At 43.3% G+C, this 18152-nt stretch overlaps 2 protein-coding genes across 2 annotated transcripts; both read right to left on the reverse strand.

The window, feature by feature from the left end:
- Nucleotides 1-3680: 3680 nt before the first annotated feature.
- Nucleotides 3681-12774, reverse strand: ltn1 (listerin E3 ubiquitin protein ligase 1). The gene is made up of 32 exons (XM_049741915.1): nt 12605-12774; nt 12213-12419; nt 12034-12132; nt 11602-11832; nt 11480-11532; nt 11226-11406; nt 10977-11150; nt 10727-10917; nt 10460-10610; nt 10157-10390; nt 9771-10079; nt 9483-9689; nt 9313-9354; nt 9046-9235; nt 8735-8974; nt 8517-8670; nt 8256-8406; nt 7970-8174; nt 7730-7886; nt 7543-7656; nt 7314-7441; nt 7105-7240; nt 6893-7037; nt 6602-6815; nt 6264-6501; nt 5929-6006; nt 5668-5854; nt 5424-5589; nt 5133-5353; nt 4832-5026; nt 4582-4749; nt 3681-4195 (listed from the first exon to the last, which is right to left on the reverse strand). The coding sequence occupies exons 1-32, from the start codon at nt 12644-12646 to the stop codon at nt 4133-4135; spliced, it is 5271 nt and encodes a 1756-aa protein (XP_049597872.1). The 5' UTR covers nt 12647-12774; the 3' UTR covers nt 3681-4132.
- Nucleotides 12775-13215: 441 nt separating this feature from the next.
- Nucleotides 13216-17412, reverse strand: tmem135 (transmembrane protein 135). Its single transcript, XM_049741917.1, has 15 exons — nt 17222-17412; nt 16776-16903; nt 16564-16656; nt 16452-16485; nt 16315-16380; nt 16179-16225; nt 16073-16114; nt 15827-15994; nt 15681-15750; nt 15436-15603; nt 15282-15345; nt 15138-15214; nt 14897-14995; nt 14753-14820; nt 13216-14618 (listed from the first exon to the last, which is right to left on the reverse strand). The coding sequence occupies exons 1-15, from the start codon at nt 17357-17359 to the stop codon at nt 14468-14470; spliced, it is 1413 nt and encodes a 470-aa protein (XP_049597874.1). The 5' UTR covers nt 17360-17412; the 3' UTR covers nt 13216-14467.
- Nucleotides 17413-18152: the final 740 nt, after the last annotated feature.

Below are 18152 nucleotides of genomic sequence, written 5' to 3' on the forward strand. Positions count from 1 at the left end.
ATGTGAAGGTTCCATGGTCTAGTGGTTAGTGCTCTGGACTTTCAACCCAGTGACCCGTGTTCAAATCCCAGTAGGTTCCAAAACATTTTATCATGGAAAAATGTCCATACTATACTGTTTGCTTGTGAGCTGCTCGATAAAAGCATACATGTACCTTCCATGTAATGTGAAGGTTCCATGGTGTAGTGGATAGTGCTCTGGACTTTCACCCCAGCGACCTGAGTTCAAATCCCAGTCAGACCTGAAATATTTTATCATGGAAAAATTTGCAACAGAGTCCATATAGTCTTAGTTTTAGCTCCTTTTGAACATGAAAGAAGCTAAAACTTTTCACGAACCTGCGCTTAACGAGGGTCACTTGGAAAACATGTTGGAATGCGGCCCTGAGGACTACAGCTTGACACCTCTGACCTTTGACCATGATATTTCCCTAATAAAGTGGCCTGTTATTAGGTACACTTGAAAATGGCGGTGTACCTAATGGAGTGTCCGTGTGATTCCCTCGTTAAGTGCAGGTGCGTGAAAACTTTTAGCTCCTTTTGAATGTGAAAGAAGCTAAAAGTTTTCACGCACCTGCGCTTAACGAGGGTCACTTGGAAAACATGTTGGAATGCGGCCCTGAGGACTAGAGCTTGACACCTCTGACCTTTGACCATGATATTTCCCTAATAAAGTGGCCTGTTATTAGGTACACTTGAAAATGGCGGTGTACCTAATGGAGTGTCCGTGTGATTCCCTCGTTAAGTGCAGGTGCGTGAAAACTTTTAGCTCCTTTTGAATGTGAAAGAAGCTAAAAGTTTTCACGCACCTGCGCTTAACGAGGGTCACTTGGAAAACATGTTGGAATGCGGCCCTGAGGACTACAGCTTGACACCTCTGACCTTTGACCATGATATTTCCCTAATAAAGTGGCCTGTTATTAGGTACACTTGAAAATGGCAGTGTACCTAATGGAGTGTCCGTGTGATTCCCTCGTTAAGTGCAGGTGCGTGAAAACTTTTAGCTCCTTTTGAATGTGAAAGAAGCTAAAAGTTTTCACGCACCTGCGCTTAACGAGGGTCACTTGGAAAACATGTTGGAATGCGGCCCTGAGGACTACAGCTTGACACCTCTGACCTTTGACCATGATATTTCCCTAATAAAGTGGCCTGTTATTAGGTACACTTGAAAATGGCGGTGTACCTAATGGAGTGTCCGTGTGATGCCCTCGTTAAGTGCAGGTGCGTGAAAACTTTTAGCTCCTTTTGAATGTGAAAGAAGCTAAAAGTTTTCACGCACCTGCGCTTAACGAGGGTCACTTGGAAAACATGTTGGAATGCGGCCCTGAGGACTACAGCTTGACACCTCTGACCTTTGACCATGATATTTCCCTAATAAAGTGGCCTGTTATTAGGTACACTTGAAAATGGCAGTGTACCTAATGGAGTGTCCGTGTGATTCCCTCGTTAAGTGCAGGTGCGTGAAAACTTTTAGCTTCTTTTGAACGTGAAAGAAGCTAAAACTTTTCACGCACCTGCGCTTAACGAGGGTCACTTGGAAAACATGTTGGAATGCGGCCCTGAGGACTACAGCTTGACACCTCTGACCTTTGACCATATTTCCCTAATAAAATGGCCTGTTATTAGATACACTTGAAACCTAATGGAGTGTCCGTGTGACGTCACAGATCAACCAACCAATCAGAAAGTGGGGGTGAGGACGGGTGTGGCACTTTTCACTTTCATTTAAGCTTTGACCATGATTTTTCCCTAATGAAGTGGCCTGTTATTTGGTACACCTGAAAATGGCAGTGTACCTAATGGAGTGTCCTACCCTATTGGATTTCACCCCAGCCCCTAGGTAGTGGGCGTGACCCATTGTTTTTCTCTCAGCCGACTTTGGGTGGGGCCACCTTATGTATTTACACATAAATACTTGCATTTGTGTTCCTGTTCCAAAATATCATCCAGATATGTGCTCACACCTGGGCTCGAACCAGGTTCCTAGAGGTGGAGAGCCCATGTCACTAACCAGTCGGCTGTGTCTACCTGGCAAGCATTGGCCGTCAGCACTGTTTTGTACTAGTGATGTGCATTCCAGTCTTAAGTGAACTGAATCTTTAGAATCAGTTCACTCAAAAGATTTGTTCAAAAGAATCATTCACCACATCGTTCACTACACTTTCTTATTTATTTCTTCTTTTTTTTTTACCTCGTGTAGTGTACACACTCACACGCAGACACACACACACACACATACGTACATACATACATACATACATACATACATACATACATACATACATACGTACATACGTACATACGTACATACGTACATACGCACATACGTACATACATACATACATACATACATACATACATACATACATACACGCATACACGCATACACGCATACACGCATACACGCATACACGCATACACGCATACACACATACACACATACACACATACACACATACACACATACAATACATACAATACATACAATACATACATACATACATACATACATACATACATACATACATACATACATACATAGACACATACGTACATACATACATGCATACATACATACATACATACATACATACATACATACATACATACATACATACGTACACACGTACACACGTACACACGTACACACGTACACACATACATACATACATACATACATGCATACATACATACATACATACATACACACATACACACATAAATACATACATACATACATACATACATACATACATACATACACACATAGACACATACGTACATACATACATACATACATACATACATACATACATACATACATACATACATACATACACACTTAAACATGTATATAAAAAAAAAAAAAGGTCTTCTGTAGGGATCAGTAATCGCCTACCTTTTCCCCACTCAGGCTTATAATGAACCCAATCCGTCATAAAGCAGTATTGCCTCAGTGTTGGGGTTATACTGCCATCTTGTGTTGACAACTGGAGTGACGTCATAATAGAGGCAGCGTCATTGTTGGTCTGTGCTCCACTACAATATAGTTCTTAAACATTGGCTAAGCTGCTTAATCAAGCAGATAATGAGCAGAAAGATGTGATATTGGCTCTCTGGGTTTGAATGTGTGTGTAGCCAAAGAACATAAATATTTATGCTGGGCAAACAGATCAATGGCTATTAAAAAGGTCAAGGGCAGATGATGATGGGTGTTGGGTGTTTGTATTGATAAAATTTGGTTGCTCGTAATGAATTACAAATTTAGACACACACCAATGGGCGCTCAGAGAGAAGCTGTCGATATCAGAGCAAAATGTGTGCAATTAATTCATCAAGTGTGCTGAATGCGTCATAATTAATAAGAACGGCCACTAAGGATGCAAGCAAAAGTGAGTTGAATTATTCAACATCAACTTGGCCCCGAGGTAAATGAACACAGCGGATTTTTCATTGTGTTTATTGTTCAGGGATGATTTTTACTGTCCAATGAATATCAAATTTTCAAACTAAATGTAAGGTATGAACCACATGGAAATTGGAATTGGAAATTCAAGTATATTTTACATCAAAAAAATACAGGTAATAATTTCTCCATGTTCATTTCTTTTTAAAGCGTTGACTTAGTCACAGAGAAAATGTGGGACACTTTTATTATAACCAACAAAGTGATTCAATGAATAATAATCCAGTTATGCTTTATTTATTTCCAGCATGATGTACAGCTGCAATCAGACACAACAAGATTATCACACATTATTCACCCTGGATATTTCTATTTTGGAATTAAAATCATCTGTGGGAACTGTGCGCATGTCACATTTTGTTTACACTCCTAAATATTAGGAAATTATTTATGAACCTTGATTGGACACTGCATCCTTTTTTGTCAAATTTCTCCATTCACTAATCACTTCTAAATTTGCAAAACAAAACACCTGATATTCTTTAAAAAATATATATATACTGTACAGCACATCTACTTTTTTATGCATTGATTGGTGTTGATAGTTCAGCCATTTTACATTGGTTAATCCAGAAAACTAACTCACTTTGGTCAAGAATGGCCTTAAAAGGAACTTCCACTCAGAGGTTCAGCAAATAATGTAATCATAATCGAATGAAGAAGTGCATTAGAAGAATGATTCTCTGCACAGGGGACATGTGGACTTGTTGCTGGATGTGAACCATTTGTACTGCAGAGAAGGAGGGCACAAGAGACAACACAATTAAAATGTGACATAGAAGTGTTGATTAGCAGTCAAGACATTTTACCTTGGTTACTGCGCACATTTTAAAATCTATATAAAAAAAAAATTAAAGAGAAAGTGGTACACTTTGGAGCCCGGAACATATGAATAAAACTTACATTGTTTTCTAATGGCATCATTGGTCAGGACATTCAAATGTAAACAACAGAGTCATAAAATGTTTGACTTTGGAGGTTTAACTGGACGACTGTAATTATAATCCACACAGTAGCATTTGTCAAAATAAATACTGTCACAAATTCCAAACAGATGGAGCAGAACGCTATGCAGACGTGTCGCTTTTGATCACCGCCGTAAAAGAAATGACTTACCAAGCACGCCGAGTGGAATTTCTTCTTGCAAGTACGACAGGCCTTCTTAGGCAGCGAGTAATTGGAGCCGTGGATAACAGAGAAGCAAATCATGCAATCTTCAATTCCTTCAAAGCGCTTGTCCACGTTGTTCTTCCACAGTGCCAGGCCTTCCATGATGCTGCCGTTCTAAACACATGCACATGAAGAACCCAGTTGTAAAATCAGGTAAGTGACCTCACACGTGAAAACTGCCCTGGTGTATTGCTACCTGATGTGTGAGGTAGGTGCTGAGCTGCAGCATCCAGTTCCTCCACTGCTGCACAGAGACGCCCACCCGTCTCCCGCTCTCGACCGCTACGGAGCCCAGAGGGTGGCTCTGCGGCAGCTGAATCACCAGCTCGATGAAAATCTCATCCACCGAGTAGGTGGCAATCACCTCCCGTGCGGCAGAGCGCGCTTTCACCTGGGTGGGAATAGACAGTAGTCACCATACCGACATTTTGTTTTATGGCTGCTGACACAATTGGGAGAAGAAAAAAAAAAAATGGTACCAAATAGAATATTCTTACCGTCATGTTTTCAAATAATTGCGTGCTGCTGTGGACGGAGGAGATCTCCTGCGCCGAGAGCACTGGACTGACGTATTTGGTCGTGAACTTCTCCACGGTGCCGCTCACGCGCTTCTCCTGACTGTTCCACCACAGGCGCACCATAGCAGGCAGGTCCTGCACGGCGCCGTAGTAAACGCTACACGCCAAATGGGGTAGCTCCCGCTCAATGTGATCATTTTCTGTGGGAGTGGGAAAGATAGCTTAGTGCCTCTTCCACCGCTGACTAATACGCTGGCTCTGTGTTCTTACGGTCAACCGCCAGCGTGATAGTCTCTGTGAAGTAGGTTTTGGAGTCTCTCGTTTCGGCTGCTTGGCCCGGGAAGACGGGATTCTCAGGCATCAGTTTGAAGAGGTGAAGCAGGAGGTTGTTTAGGGAGCAGGTTTTCTTCAGATACTGGGCGTAATGGGCACGCAACTGAAAAGGAATCAGAAGAGGGGGTCGGTCAACACCGACTGCTTGCCCCCTACGCTCAGAAAGTTTCTTTGTACTCACATGCGAGGGCGATGACCTGAAAAAGGTAAGGAGTAGCTTCCAGGCCAGCAGGTAGCCCAGAATGCACGAGTACTCCACGCTATGAGGCGAGACCATGGCAAACTCTCCGACTTGAAGTCCTGCCAGGATGCTGTCGCACAACTCCTCACAGGTTGACAGCACAGCCATCAAAGCGGCCGGAGGGGAGCTGAACCAAAACACAGAAACCTGAGTGATTCTTTCACATCTGATGCAGCATACTTTACATCATCTTGCACTTACAGGCTTGGCTCGTCACCCTCATCTTCATACTTGCTGCTGTCTCCTTCTCCGTCACATTCAGGCAGCTGAGGCATGACCCTGCATTGACGAGATGGGATCTTATTTTGTTGCTACTAGCTTAGACACAAGTTTACAATGTGACCTAGTAAGAAGTGTTATTTCTTCAGGGTTGGCCCATACATTGGTATAATAAAATATTTACAAAAAAGGAGGGGTGCACTTACTTTTCAGATACATTTAGTCCAAAATTATTCATACTCTCACAATACAAATATATTTTGGTTATAGTGCAAAAAGGGGAAGGTCATATGATCGCCTGGCTAGCAAAGTCTTACTTTGCCAACAAATGGTAGACCGTGACTTGAAGAGGTCGGGCATTGAAGACAAGCAGAGGGCAGAAAGTATTGAGGAGCGTCTGAAGAGGCGGCGGCAGGTTGGTCCTCTGGTCTGCAACTAATTTTGCCGGCAGGCTGTTCTGGTTCAGCTGCTGCACGGGCGCATAGGTCAGAGCCATGCCGAGCGATCGCAGCACAGCCAGAGGGAAGACCGGGTCGTCGGGTTCTTTAAAGACATCTGCACTCAGACAAGATAACAGAAAAAGCAAGCAATTATTATTTTTTTTAATCTTCTGCACTAAATTGTATAGAGCAACTACCTTATTGTAAAATAATACCTGTGATCTTGACAGGCATGGGTAACAGCAGGCTGTAGATTCCATCAACAAAAAAGTCTCGCCATTCCGCCACTAGTTCTGGCGGTAGCTTCTCCAAGACATCAGGCGGGGCTGACGCAAAGAACTGGCTGAGGTTTACAATCAGCGCAGCGCTCTCGCATACAAACAGCTGCACCCATGGATTCCACAGGCTGCTCACGTTCTCGCTGGCCACCTGAGATTAGAAACAAGACAGCGGATGAGATGCCAGCATGTAGTGGAGCGAGCAAAAGCGGGACGATGGAAGCTCACCTCTAACCAGGCTAACATAGCACAGAGTAAGAAATCCCACTGGCTATTCCCGAGAATTGATGGACAGCGTGTCACCAGCCAGGATAGGAAGCGCATTAGTTCCACTGTCAGGTTCAGCTGTTGTGTAGTTGCTTCAGAAAGATCACTGATGAACACAGAAGAAAGCATTTTTATCAACAACATGAGATTGTGCAATGAATGTTGGGGCTTACCTGCCAAAGAGAAACCAGTCCTCCTTGTGGGTCCTCCACTCTGTCATGGTGCACAATACAGCCTGGACCACCTCATCCTCCGCTTCCGTGTCAGCTTGCAGACAACACAGCAGCACCGCCACACTCCCGTACACATCTAGGACAAAAAAAAAAAGTGCCAACTGTCTTGTTTGACTGAAATGAGGGACACGCGTGCTAAGTCTTTTTACCGTCATCTTGTTCCCAGTTGATAATTGCAGCCGTTGCCAGGGCGACCAGAGTCTGGCGGTCTTCCTGCGTCATGGTGGGGCAAAGCACCTGGAGCGTGCTCAATTTGCTTGGCGACACCGGGAACAAACTGAGACATGAAAACAAAGGCAACATATGACTTAATGGTATTCGATTAAAGTCATCCGCTGTTAAGAAGGGACTCATGAGTAGAGGTTAATTGTCACTGACCTCTCCACAGAGCCGTAAAGCTTCTTCAGGCTCGTGCTGCGAGTGACTGCCAAGTCGTGGGTACCGATGTAGTTTTCCAGCGTCAGAGACCACAAACCACCAAGCTCGATTGATCTATAGGATAAATTGTCTTTTTATCGTTTTGGAAGTAGGACAAAATTAATTAAAACCTTGAGTTGATCAAGACCTTGAGTAGAGCATCTCCAGCAAATCTGTGGTTGTGACCAAGTCATGCAGACCCCCTGACAGCCCCCACTCAATGAGAAGGTTGTGATAGGTAGACACAATTGTGGGGGCATTCTCCATCTCCTGACACCACTGCAGTGAATACAGCAGCTCTGCAACTGAAGGAAAAAACAAAAAAAACTTAAACATCATGTATGAACTGTAAATAGGGGAAAAACTGAAGCATGTGCTGCATGTTTACCTGTGTGCATCATGTTTGGCAGTTGTGGCTGGCACTTGTCATTCTTTTGGTTACAAATTGAGGCAGCACGAGACACCTTTCCCAGAAGGGCACAGACGCTTAAATGGGCTGGTAAGACTTTTGGCATTTTCACTTTCCACGTGTCTTTGCAGGAGCTTTCACAAACTCCCCTGTAACGGCTTGCCAGCAAAGATGTCTTGACCCACTTCAGAAGAGACAAGTGTTTTATTTAAAAATCAGCATAAATAAAACACAAGCAGTCCTCTGCCCAAGTTTGTTTTCTTACTTGTGATGGCAAGGCCTGTCTGAGTTTTGTCCATTCGGTAACGCTGGGCATCAAGTGGGTGAAAAATTGGGAAAGGATGGCAGAGTCTTGATCGCAGACAGAGGTGATGGTCTCCACTATGCTTTGTACAGCTTGAACTAAATACTGCAAACTAAATAAGATACACACACAAAGACACACAAAACAAATTCAATTTCAAATTCCTCTTTAGAGCTGAAAATATTACAAAGTTTGGTTAAAAATTTTGGAAGTAGTTTGTACCTTTTGATATCCAAAGATTCAGTGAGTAATTTGCTCTGCACCCAGAGGGCGGCGCTGTGCAAGAAACCACCTTGCGCCACCTCATACTGAGAGTGTTGGACTAGTGACTGGACCCCATTAATGCATACCTTCGACAATTTATCCAAGATGGAGTCTGTCAGGGAGAGATCAATACATTAGCTCTCAAGTACATATTTGTGCATGTCACATGGTCTTACCTGACAGATAAGTGTGTGTTCGATCTTGGGCGATGAGTTGAAAAACTGTGAGCAGGAGTTCCTCAGCAGAAGGAAGCAGCAGGCAGTTTTGCACGGACGAGAAGAAGGTGGAGGCCACGTCGCAGATGAAGGAGACAAGCGGCTCCATGTTGCCCGCGTCTGACAGGCTCTTGGTCTCGGACAACGTTGCGTGCAGATTCTCCAAGATCTTCTCCATGTACACCTCCCCAATTAGAGGTTCTAGAGTGTACACAAAAAATATTTAAGTATCTCTACTTTTACTTTAGTGTGTGAATACTTTTGCCTCCTACCGTTATTATGATGCTGTGAGAGAACCATGCTGATGAGGGTCCAACTGTGGCAGCTGCTAGAAGACGCCGAGCTGGAGCCGCCGTGTCCGACCTTGCAGAGCTCCTTGGTCAACCTGAGAAGATGCTCGCCCAGGACTGAACCTTTGAGCCACTCGCTACAACTTGCAAGCGTGTCTGGGTCAGCACACGCCTGGTCGGGAAGAGAGCAGAGAGAGCAATTGACATCCTAAAGCTCGCATGAGTCTTTGTGAGGAAATGGACACATACCCTCTGGATGATTTGCAAAGTAATTCCACAGTGTAGTTCCATCTGCAAACAACACAATGGACATCAGGTTAAAAAAGGTAAGGCCATCAGACACCCAAAAAAAAACTGTTTTTACATGCGAGTTTTTTTATTTTTATTTAGTACTAATTAAATGTCTGGATGTATGTTACCATGGTGATATGGTCAAGGATGCGGGTGGTCTCCTGGCGGCTGCAGCAAGACAATGAGCTGAAGACCATCTCCACAAGGTGCTCCGTGTCTGTCCGCTCCTTCTCGGCCAACCATGGCACCACTCGCTCCAGCAGGAAGCGCACGGCCGGGTTGTTTGCTCTCCCCTCGCTGCCTTCTTTAACGTCATCGTCCAACTCGACCAACGTCTAAAACAAAATTGAGTTTAATGGCTTCATTGGCTCCAGTTAGACGACAAGATTGGGTTGGGGGGGGTCATAAAAACTTACAGTGAATATATTAAGAGTGTGAAAAGATTGCAGCAGATGGGAAAGGAAGACAAGATGTCTCTCGGAGCTTCTCTCATTCACATGCACCAGGCACAGTTGCACCAGCTGGCACACCACTTCCTCAAAATGGCGCGTCTGCGGCGAACTGCACATCACAGTGGACGTGAGCTCCGTCTTTGCCGCCTCGCCTCCCTCCGTGCCAGGTTTGTCGCCAGGTTTGTCGCCAGTTCCAGATTCAGAAAAACTGATCTTGACCGACTTTTTCTTCAGCGTATGTTTTCTGTTGACTCGCTCTGGGTAGCGCATCACCTAAAGGGATAAAAGACAGAGAGAGCTCAGACACATTGATCTATTTGAGCCTCGAGGCGGGAATGGAGTAAACTGACTTGCAGCAAGGCGGCGATCCCCTCCAAAGCTTGTCGATCCGCTTCCTCGCTGTCTGCGTGGCGCGTAAAGGCAAGGCCGAGCTCCTCCCAGAAGTCTGCCACAAGCTCTTGAAAGACTTTAGAGTCGCTGCTTGCCCTCTTCTCCCAGGAAACAAGCATTTCAGTGACCAACAGGAAGAGAGGACCATTCTGAAGGATGGGCTTCTCAAAAGCGCTTTCAAGTAGCGGCAGGAGCTAAGAGAGGAAACGACAAAACGTGTTTTGTTTTGCATGGTAGGAAACAAGAAAGTGTGATGATTTAACCTGCTGAGAAATAAGCATGGTCCGGATTTTGCACTGATCCTCCTCCCCTTCTTCCAAATGGCCCAATATGCAGAACCTCAAACACTCGATGGTGGCAGTCACAATAATGGCACTTTCTGAGGGGCTCTTGGCCGCACGCTCACTGGAAATACTAAACATCAAACATACGCATGATCAGAAGGGTGGGCAGGAAAAGCTAAATGGCTTAGAGATGAGACTGCAAACACTGCGCATAAAGATATCGGCGAAGACATTTGAAAGATTTACCCAAGTATGAGTGAGGTGAAGAAAGCAGTATAGAACTCCAAGGCTGGGTCGGTGACTTGTTGAGGCAGTTTGCTAAGGAATGGCATCAAATTAGGGTGAAGGGCTTTCGCCATGCCTTTGCCCCCATCCTTTAACAGAGACCAAAGTTTGGGCAGGAAGCCCTTCTTTGAGTTGATGTGTGTCCAGCAATCCTGCAAAGAGAAGGATATTAACATATACGCCATTACAGAGGACTGGGAGGGGTTCTTACAGGTATGGAGGACACCACATGGAGAACAGCCTCCCACACGGCAGGTAGCACCAGTGGGTCTGTGTCGTCGATGCTGAGAAGAACGGCCGGGCAGAGACGTGCCGCCTCGCTTTGCGCAAGGCTCGGCGTTAACTCGCACACAGAGCACAGCATCTCGAAGAAAGCCCCTCTTACCTGTGAAGAAGACATTTTACACACTACTAAGTCAGGGGCTATATTCATTTAATGGCAACTGAACCACTACATTACCTGTGGTGCCTTGTGTTTGCTGTACTTCCAGAACTTGGCAGGGCTGACGAGAAGAGCTAGTCTGTGATCCATGGCGGCCATGTCATTCTGCGGCAGCAGGGAGAGCAGTCGCTTCACCCCCAGAAGAGAGCTGGTCAGCATGCGCAAATATTTGGCTTCTCGCTCATCCTCAGTCACAGTTCTGGCAAAAAAAAAATATATATATTTAACATGGTTAAACAGCAGCTAATTCAGGATGGCTGAGCTTGGCTTACTGAGGATCACTGAGTGTGTCGGCGGTATCCTTTAATAAGACATCTTGAAGTACCTGCAGGGTTTCAAAAACATGAAGGAGAATTAACCTCTAGCCTCTTTAAAGACACCATTAACTACTCACATTAAGAATCTCATCTTTGCAAAAGCTGAGGGCTTCCGGCTGCTTGGTGGCCGAGAAGGCAGCCTGGAAAGCTCGGCGTGCGGCGGAGGCTGCTGGTGTGTAAGTGTCGCATTGGGACAGGATCCAGTGGCCCATCAAGCTCTTCAGAAAGGGAGCCAAGCTGCGACGCACTTTCAGTACCAGCTGCTCAAGGGCCAGCTGGGTGGCCTCTCTGATTCGCCGATCGTGGTCCTGAAAGACACAATGAAGGAAATGTGCAATTGACATTTTATTAAATGTATGTGTCTTGCCAATCATGCCTTTAAAAAGAAGATCGTGCTCAGTTGTGATGGACATTCTGAGATATAATACTTGGGTTACTGGAGTTGTATCTGAGGAAGATAAGCTGAATTTTTGACACGTGTCAAATAAAATACAAGATTAGCTACTCACCACCGATATCTTGCAGTAAATTCTAGGCCAATATGGAAGGACCCCTTTAACATCTTCAGCATCACGCTCCTGACACATAGAACCAAAGTCCTGCACAGCCTGGAAAAAGAAAAATAGTGGATACATTTTCACCACCATCAAGCCATCGCTTTTGACAATTTTTCAATGCGTGAACTTACTTTCAGTCTGGTGACGACATCTCTTTTGGAAAGTTTCCTGAGCACCAGTCTAAAGTCTGCATCGACAAGGTTGTCAAGCTCCTCTGCTCCATGGAAAGCAGGCACGTAACTCAATTCCGAAGATACTGTTGTATCAAAACCAACGAATCCCGGTATAGCGCCACCTTCTCTGGTCAACACCTCTGCAGCACGACCACTACTGGACGGCTATCGGAGGAAAAGGGAAAGCTGATGTTCAAAACCACACCAAACCAAAGTGACACTGAAGTAAATGCTGATATTACGTAAACAAATCATTTCTGCAACAGGACTTCGCCTTCATCAATAGCATTCGCTGCTATCACCAAGTTAGCACCAAGTAAACACAGTGACGGCGGGTAACTGGTACTCACTCGGACGTTTCCTTTAGTTCGTTGTTTGTTTTTGCCCCCCATGGGTACTAAAAAATGAGGTAATCTTTGTTTTAGTAACGAAACTTCAGGAGTTCCTTGATGCTCAACATGCTACATGTGGCGAATGACGATCCGGAAATTTAGAATGCTTTAAAATGATTTCAAAATAAAATGAATAATACAATCGTAGCAGACACAGGGGTTTAGGGTCATTCTAAATCAGACATACACAACTAAATATTAATATCTCCTTTAAAAGCTTCGGCGAGATTGAAATATGTCCGTTTTTGTGCATGTATACAAGCTTTTACACTGAAAAGGCAGGAGTCACTTCCGTTAACGCACCACACTTGTCAATGACGCAATAAAATCAACATTAAATGTTTGTTATACCAGAAGTTACCAACCTTTCAGAAACGGAGAATTACTTGGGTATTCATTGATGCCAAGTGCAAATTCTAAAATAACAAATTCGCTCAAATGACCCATTATACATTACATTATTATTCAGAACAATCTCCCATGACTATAGCTGGTCAAAAATTCCTTTATAAATCTGAAAATGTTCATTAGTAACATACCTACATAGAATCGAAACACACTTTAGAATATAAATTAAAAAATATTTAATACTTCATGTTCACATGAATCATAAACATGTGCAGACAATTACATTTGTGTAATAAGTAACATAGATTTTGTTAGTGTGCGGTCATCTTTTCCACAAATTTTCTAACAGAGGTCACATGTGTCTAAAGCTGTTCCGAAGTGCTGGATGCAAAATGTCGAGAAACAAAGTCGAATTTCACAGCCCAATCATACATGACCAAGTCCGCTTACTGTAATAAATCTGAAGTTAAAAATCAACTGTGTAAAATACGTTAAGAAAGTTTTTGGGTACACGCTGTTAATGTGGGGAGCTGAGCACATATCTGAGCTGTGAATAAAACATTTCCTGCAGGTAGGTAAACTGCAATCCGACAAATGTAAATATAAAATTATATCTTTTCTTTGCACAGATGGTCAACATTAGATACATTTAACTTTGCTGTGAATTCAAACTGCACAAATTGGTAATATGAAACTAAAATAACATGACATACATCTCATCTATTTTGGTCAATCAAAACTTGACAATGTATTATTGTAAGAGAATTTTTTTTTTCCGCAGAATTTAAATCACTCGTATCTTAATGACATGACTCATTCACATTATTCAAAATAGGCAGCTTCCAAGGAATTTACTTGGCTGCGCAATTTAATTCTAAGTATTTCAGAGACCCAACTGTTTATATAAAAGTCATTAAAGTCAATTTTCCACGACCTCTTTAGACAAAGTTATTTGTTCGAATGCTTCCTTAGAAGTGAGATGTATATCTAACAAAGAAACCAGAGATGATGATAGTGCAAAAGTGGTCATGGATGCTAAATCACAGCAATGTTGCAAGTTAAAAAGAGGGCTCAGGGTTGTATCGTTTTCTTTTTGGTTGGACTGATCAAATTGAATGGATTTAGTGGGTTAAACTCACACCTGTGTTTAAGTTAGACAGTAAACCTCATTGTTCAACTGTCAATAGCTGATGGATTATCTAGCTTGTCCAACCGCGAGGGAACCTGAGACAGAAAAAGTTAAGAGGTGGAATGCTACAACCTTGATGGCCATTTTACCGGAAAAATGCATAATTGAGCACTGCAGATTTTCTTTAGTTTATACAGACTAGCAAAAGGCCATCATATGCATCAAATGCATCTGGCCACATCCCCAAAGACTCAGAACAGGCTGGTCAAAACAACCCTCAAATAACTCATCTCAAAGATCATTATTTTTGATTACCACAACCTCTCCTCTACACTCAATGGAAGTCATCCAAGCTGAACGTCGCCCACTTGTGGAAGCATTGTGTGGCTGGGCATTGAAACATAGCGAGGGTCCAGTTGGGGCACAAAACCCCCAAAGTCCCTCGAGGCCTGTGTGCCGAAAACATCCAGCAGCTGTCGGTTCATCAGGCCAAACCTAAAATGCAAAATATCGTCTACATATGATAGTCCTGATAATAGAATAACGATAATTCCTCGTTGAAAAATTGCATTCACAATTCTCTTTGTTTTGATTTGCCATTTAAAAAAACAAAAACAAATGCATCCTACCTGCCCTTGGTGAGACGCAGAAGAAACTTCCAGTAGGCAGGTCGAAGATTCTGCATTTCCATCACAGCCTGATGATTACAATTTATCATCGCATGTCCCATTCATGAGATCCACTGTGGTGTGTTGTGTTTGTGTGTGACTCACAGCTTGAAAGCAGATGGCGGTGGAGATGGCATAGAGATACGTATCGGCTTGCGGGAAGTACGGGAAATGGCCGGCCTCGATGCCCTTGAAGTACAAGGTCTGGAGGGAAGCAAAGGTTGCAGCGAGTAGTGTTATTGATGAACTCCGCACCACAGGGGAAAACATTATGTGTTCCAGTTGAACTATTAACTGAATGTTCAAACTTCTCACTTGCCACAAGTTTAAATTTGACTCTTTTTACCTCCACCAGTTTAGAGAAGAGATACATGGATATCGATGTGCTCTTGTAGAAGAACATGGAGGTTCCCGCCAGGAAGCCTGACAAGAAACATAAGCAATGTTACATCATGAGAATGGATCGTTGAATGGATCATCATTGACTTACCAGCCACCAAAGCGTGGAGCTCATCATCAATATCCCGCAACCACCGAAGCAAGCAACTTGCTCCCTAAATTAGCCAGAAAGGGACTTGCGTAAAAAAAAAAAAAAAAAAAAACCTCTGACCTGGAAATGTCCAACAATCTAAAACAAAATTGACCTTGTAGATGCTAACAAAGGAGCCTAAAAAGGCACCGAGCTGGAAGTTGTCTTTGTTGTAGAAGAGGGAAGGGAGCCGTGAAGGTTTGGAGAAGAGGTACCGGAAAGCTGAGGGCACTTTAAGGCAGCACTGGATCAAGTAGCCGACGCTGAACATCCTCACGAAACCCTGAACAAAAAGCATCGCACAGAAATGAGTATTGCCAATTAAGAAAATGCGAACATCATGTAAGCACGCGGACTTACTTTAATGCAGTAGGAAATGCAGTTGTCATGACGATGTTTACAACATCTGTGTTTTGGCCCTCGTTTGCATCTGGATAATTGCAGAGATGCAAAGATGACTAATGAGATACTCCAATCCAAATTCCTCACAATCCAATGTGCCTCACATTGATTCCAGAAATTCCCTTGTGTATGCTAGCAAAGATATGCTCGAGTCCATACGCGTTGCCGGGGCACGTGAAGGCTCTGAGGAATCCGACACCTCTTGGGGAGTTGCAGGAATTTGCTCGGCCACAGCGGAATGAGATGGGATCTCTTCCTTGCCGACGATGAATCTGAGAGCAGGAGAATATGCAGCGCAAGTATATCAAATTTCTGTCACTCAGGCTGCAAAATGAATCTGAGTAACGTACTTTAATGCGGAGAATGAAAAGCCTTTAAGGCCATCTTTATTCCTGTGGGAAAACATAGTTTGACATCAATCATCACATTAGGCTATGACAGCATGTTTGATCTGACCTGAAGAAGAACATGTAGAGGGATGCAGTTATGCAGAACAGGAGCACCTAAAGGGGGGGGGTAAAAAAAAAAGAGCACAAGAGGTGGTCAGAAAATAGTTTCCCAATCACGTCAGCAAAACTCGTTTGTCTTGTACCTCGCCATGTTTGATTGGTTTGATGAAGCCTCGTGTCACAGCCATGCGGAACAAGGTCTCTGTTGCCTGCAGATAGACGACACACATTTGTATAAACGTAGATGGTCTGAATTCAAATGTGTCACAGAAGTACTTACGAGATTTGTCATGTATATTGTGAGAAGCCCTCTCCTGTGCAAGGAGAAATATGACATCATCAAAAGACATGGGGAAGAACTGGATGCCACAATCCGAGAATTACAATCTCACCTGCTCTTTCGTTCCAAAAGGATCGCAAGATAGGAGGCCGGTAGGGCTGAGCCAAACCCGGCAGACCAGGAATAAAATCCTCCCAGCAGTTTCCTTCAGTGGAAATAGTCAGTGTTGTTGAGTTAAAATAACCACAAAACGCTTGGTAACTTTCTCGGTGGATTCAATTAAAGAAAATTGAAAATTTGTAGTGAGGGAGGGAGTTAACCAACCTGAGAATGCAGAAGAAGAGTATATAGAGGCCTGCATTCGTTGAGAGGAAAGAGGTAGACCGTAAGATCTCAGGAAGGAGCCTTTTTAAGTAGTAATCCTTCTTTCTTCTTCTAAGAATAGCTGCTATCTGTTAATTGGAAGAGTCAGAGTACTGTCAGCATCGAGCCACTGCACCGGAGTTGTGCTTGACAATGTTCATATTCCGGTTGGAACAATGTGTATATATCAAAATAACAAGGGGAAACGGTAGTTCTTTCGAGCAAACTATTTTGACATATTGCTTCAGACGTGAAGCCAGACTTATAGAGCACATCCGCGATACCTTTGGAGTCACAAACGTGTGTTAGCAGAGTTTTAGCCATACTTAAAACATTCCCTCAACTCGAATGTGCTAGCGGCTAACGTTTAGCATTATGCGTAAATGCGATGAAATGCTACAACTCACCACATAAAGAGGGGCGTATATTTTGAAGGAGACCTCCAGAGCGCACCTCGTTATTTCTACGGCGGACTGCATACATGACGGGTTCCAAGTGTGACCGACTTCATAGCAGTTGTGCGTTATCTTGCTGAGGACAGCCATGGCTGTCTCGCGTGCTAGTAAGTGACAGCCAGCCGGGCGGGCGGGACGGACACGCGCTGACGTGCGCGCTCACGTTGCGTGACCTCACTTGCGTCAAATGTTGCGCAATACTTTTTTGCTATACATATGATTGTTTACAATAAAAATGACGACGATATTTGAGGTGCATAAATAAGACAATGTAGACACATTTATAATGATTAAAAATGTTGTTATTGCGGTTTTTATACTACAGTACAACATTTTATTTTCATTTTAATCTCGTAATTTTGGATTGCTCTGTTGATCCTGTAAAGTGACATTTGTGTACTGTTAGTACTTAATGGCTATAGTCTAATTAGACAATATACAACTATAATAACATTTTACCTTAGTTATCAGCTGAAAAACAAGCAAACAAATTCACGAAACAATTACAATTATTTTAAACACAAAATTAAGTCATTTGACTTCACAGCTAGTCTATGAATTTCACTTTTCTAGTTGAGCTCCGGAAAATCAATACCATAAATTTTCCTCTAATTAAATTAATTGAAAAGCACGTAATGAGAAAAATGAGTGACAGTTAGTCCGTACTATGTGGAAATTATACAGCCATTTCACAAATTCCCTTGACTCCTGACTGTGCACTTTCACGCAATTACCATCATTACCTTGATTTCCCTGTAGTGCTTCAGAATTATGACGGATGTGTCATAATTAGGAATATTGCGGTCTTTTTTTTATATATATATATGCATCATTCCACGGAGGCGGTCTCTACTTCGCTGCCTCAATAGACTGACTGTTTTCA

This window comes from Syngnathus scovelli, chromosome 15 (genome assembly GCF_024217435.2).
Source record: "Syngnathus scovelli strain Florida chromosome 15, RoL_Ssco_1.2, whole genome shotgun sequence".
NCBI classification, from domain to species: domain Eukaryota; kingdom Metazoa; phylum Chordata; class Actinopteri; order Syngnathiformes; family Syngnathidae; genus Syngnathus; species Syngnathus scovelli.

Bases quoted from the DNA above. Each gene is read 5' to 3' on its own strand.
- ltn1 (XM_049741915.1), bottom strand. From the start codon at position 12,646: ATGGGGGGCAAAAACAAACAACGAACTAAAGGAAACGTCCGA. The intron at 8,975-9,045 runs GTAGGAGGCAAA...TGTACACTCTAG, and splicing joins CTCACAGCATCATAATAACG to AACCTCTAATTGGGGAGGTG. The intron at 5,027-5,132 runs GTAAGAATATTC...ATTCCCACCCAG, and splicing joins AATTATTTGAAAACATGACG to GTGAAAGCGCGCTCTGCCGC.
- tmem135 (XM_049741917.1), bottom strand. From the start codon at position 17,359: ATGGCTGTCCTCAGCAAGATAACGCACAACTGCTATGAAGTCGGTCAC. The intron at 15,995-16,072 runs GTACGTTACTCA...TCCTGCTCTCAG, and splicing joins TTTTCATTCTCCGCATTAAA to ATTCATCGTCGGCAAGGAAG. The intron at 14,821-14,896 runs GTGAGTCACACA...TGTAATCATCAG, and splicing joins CCGCCATCTGCTTTCAAGCT to GCTGTGATGGAAATGCAGAA.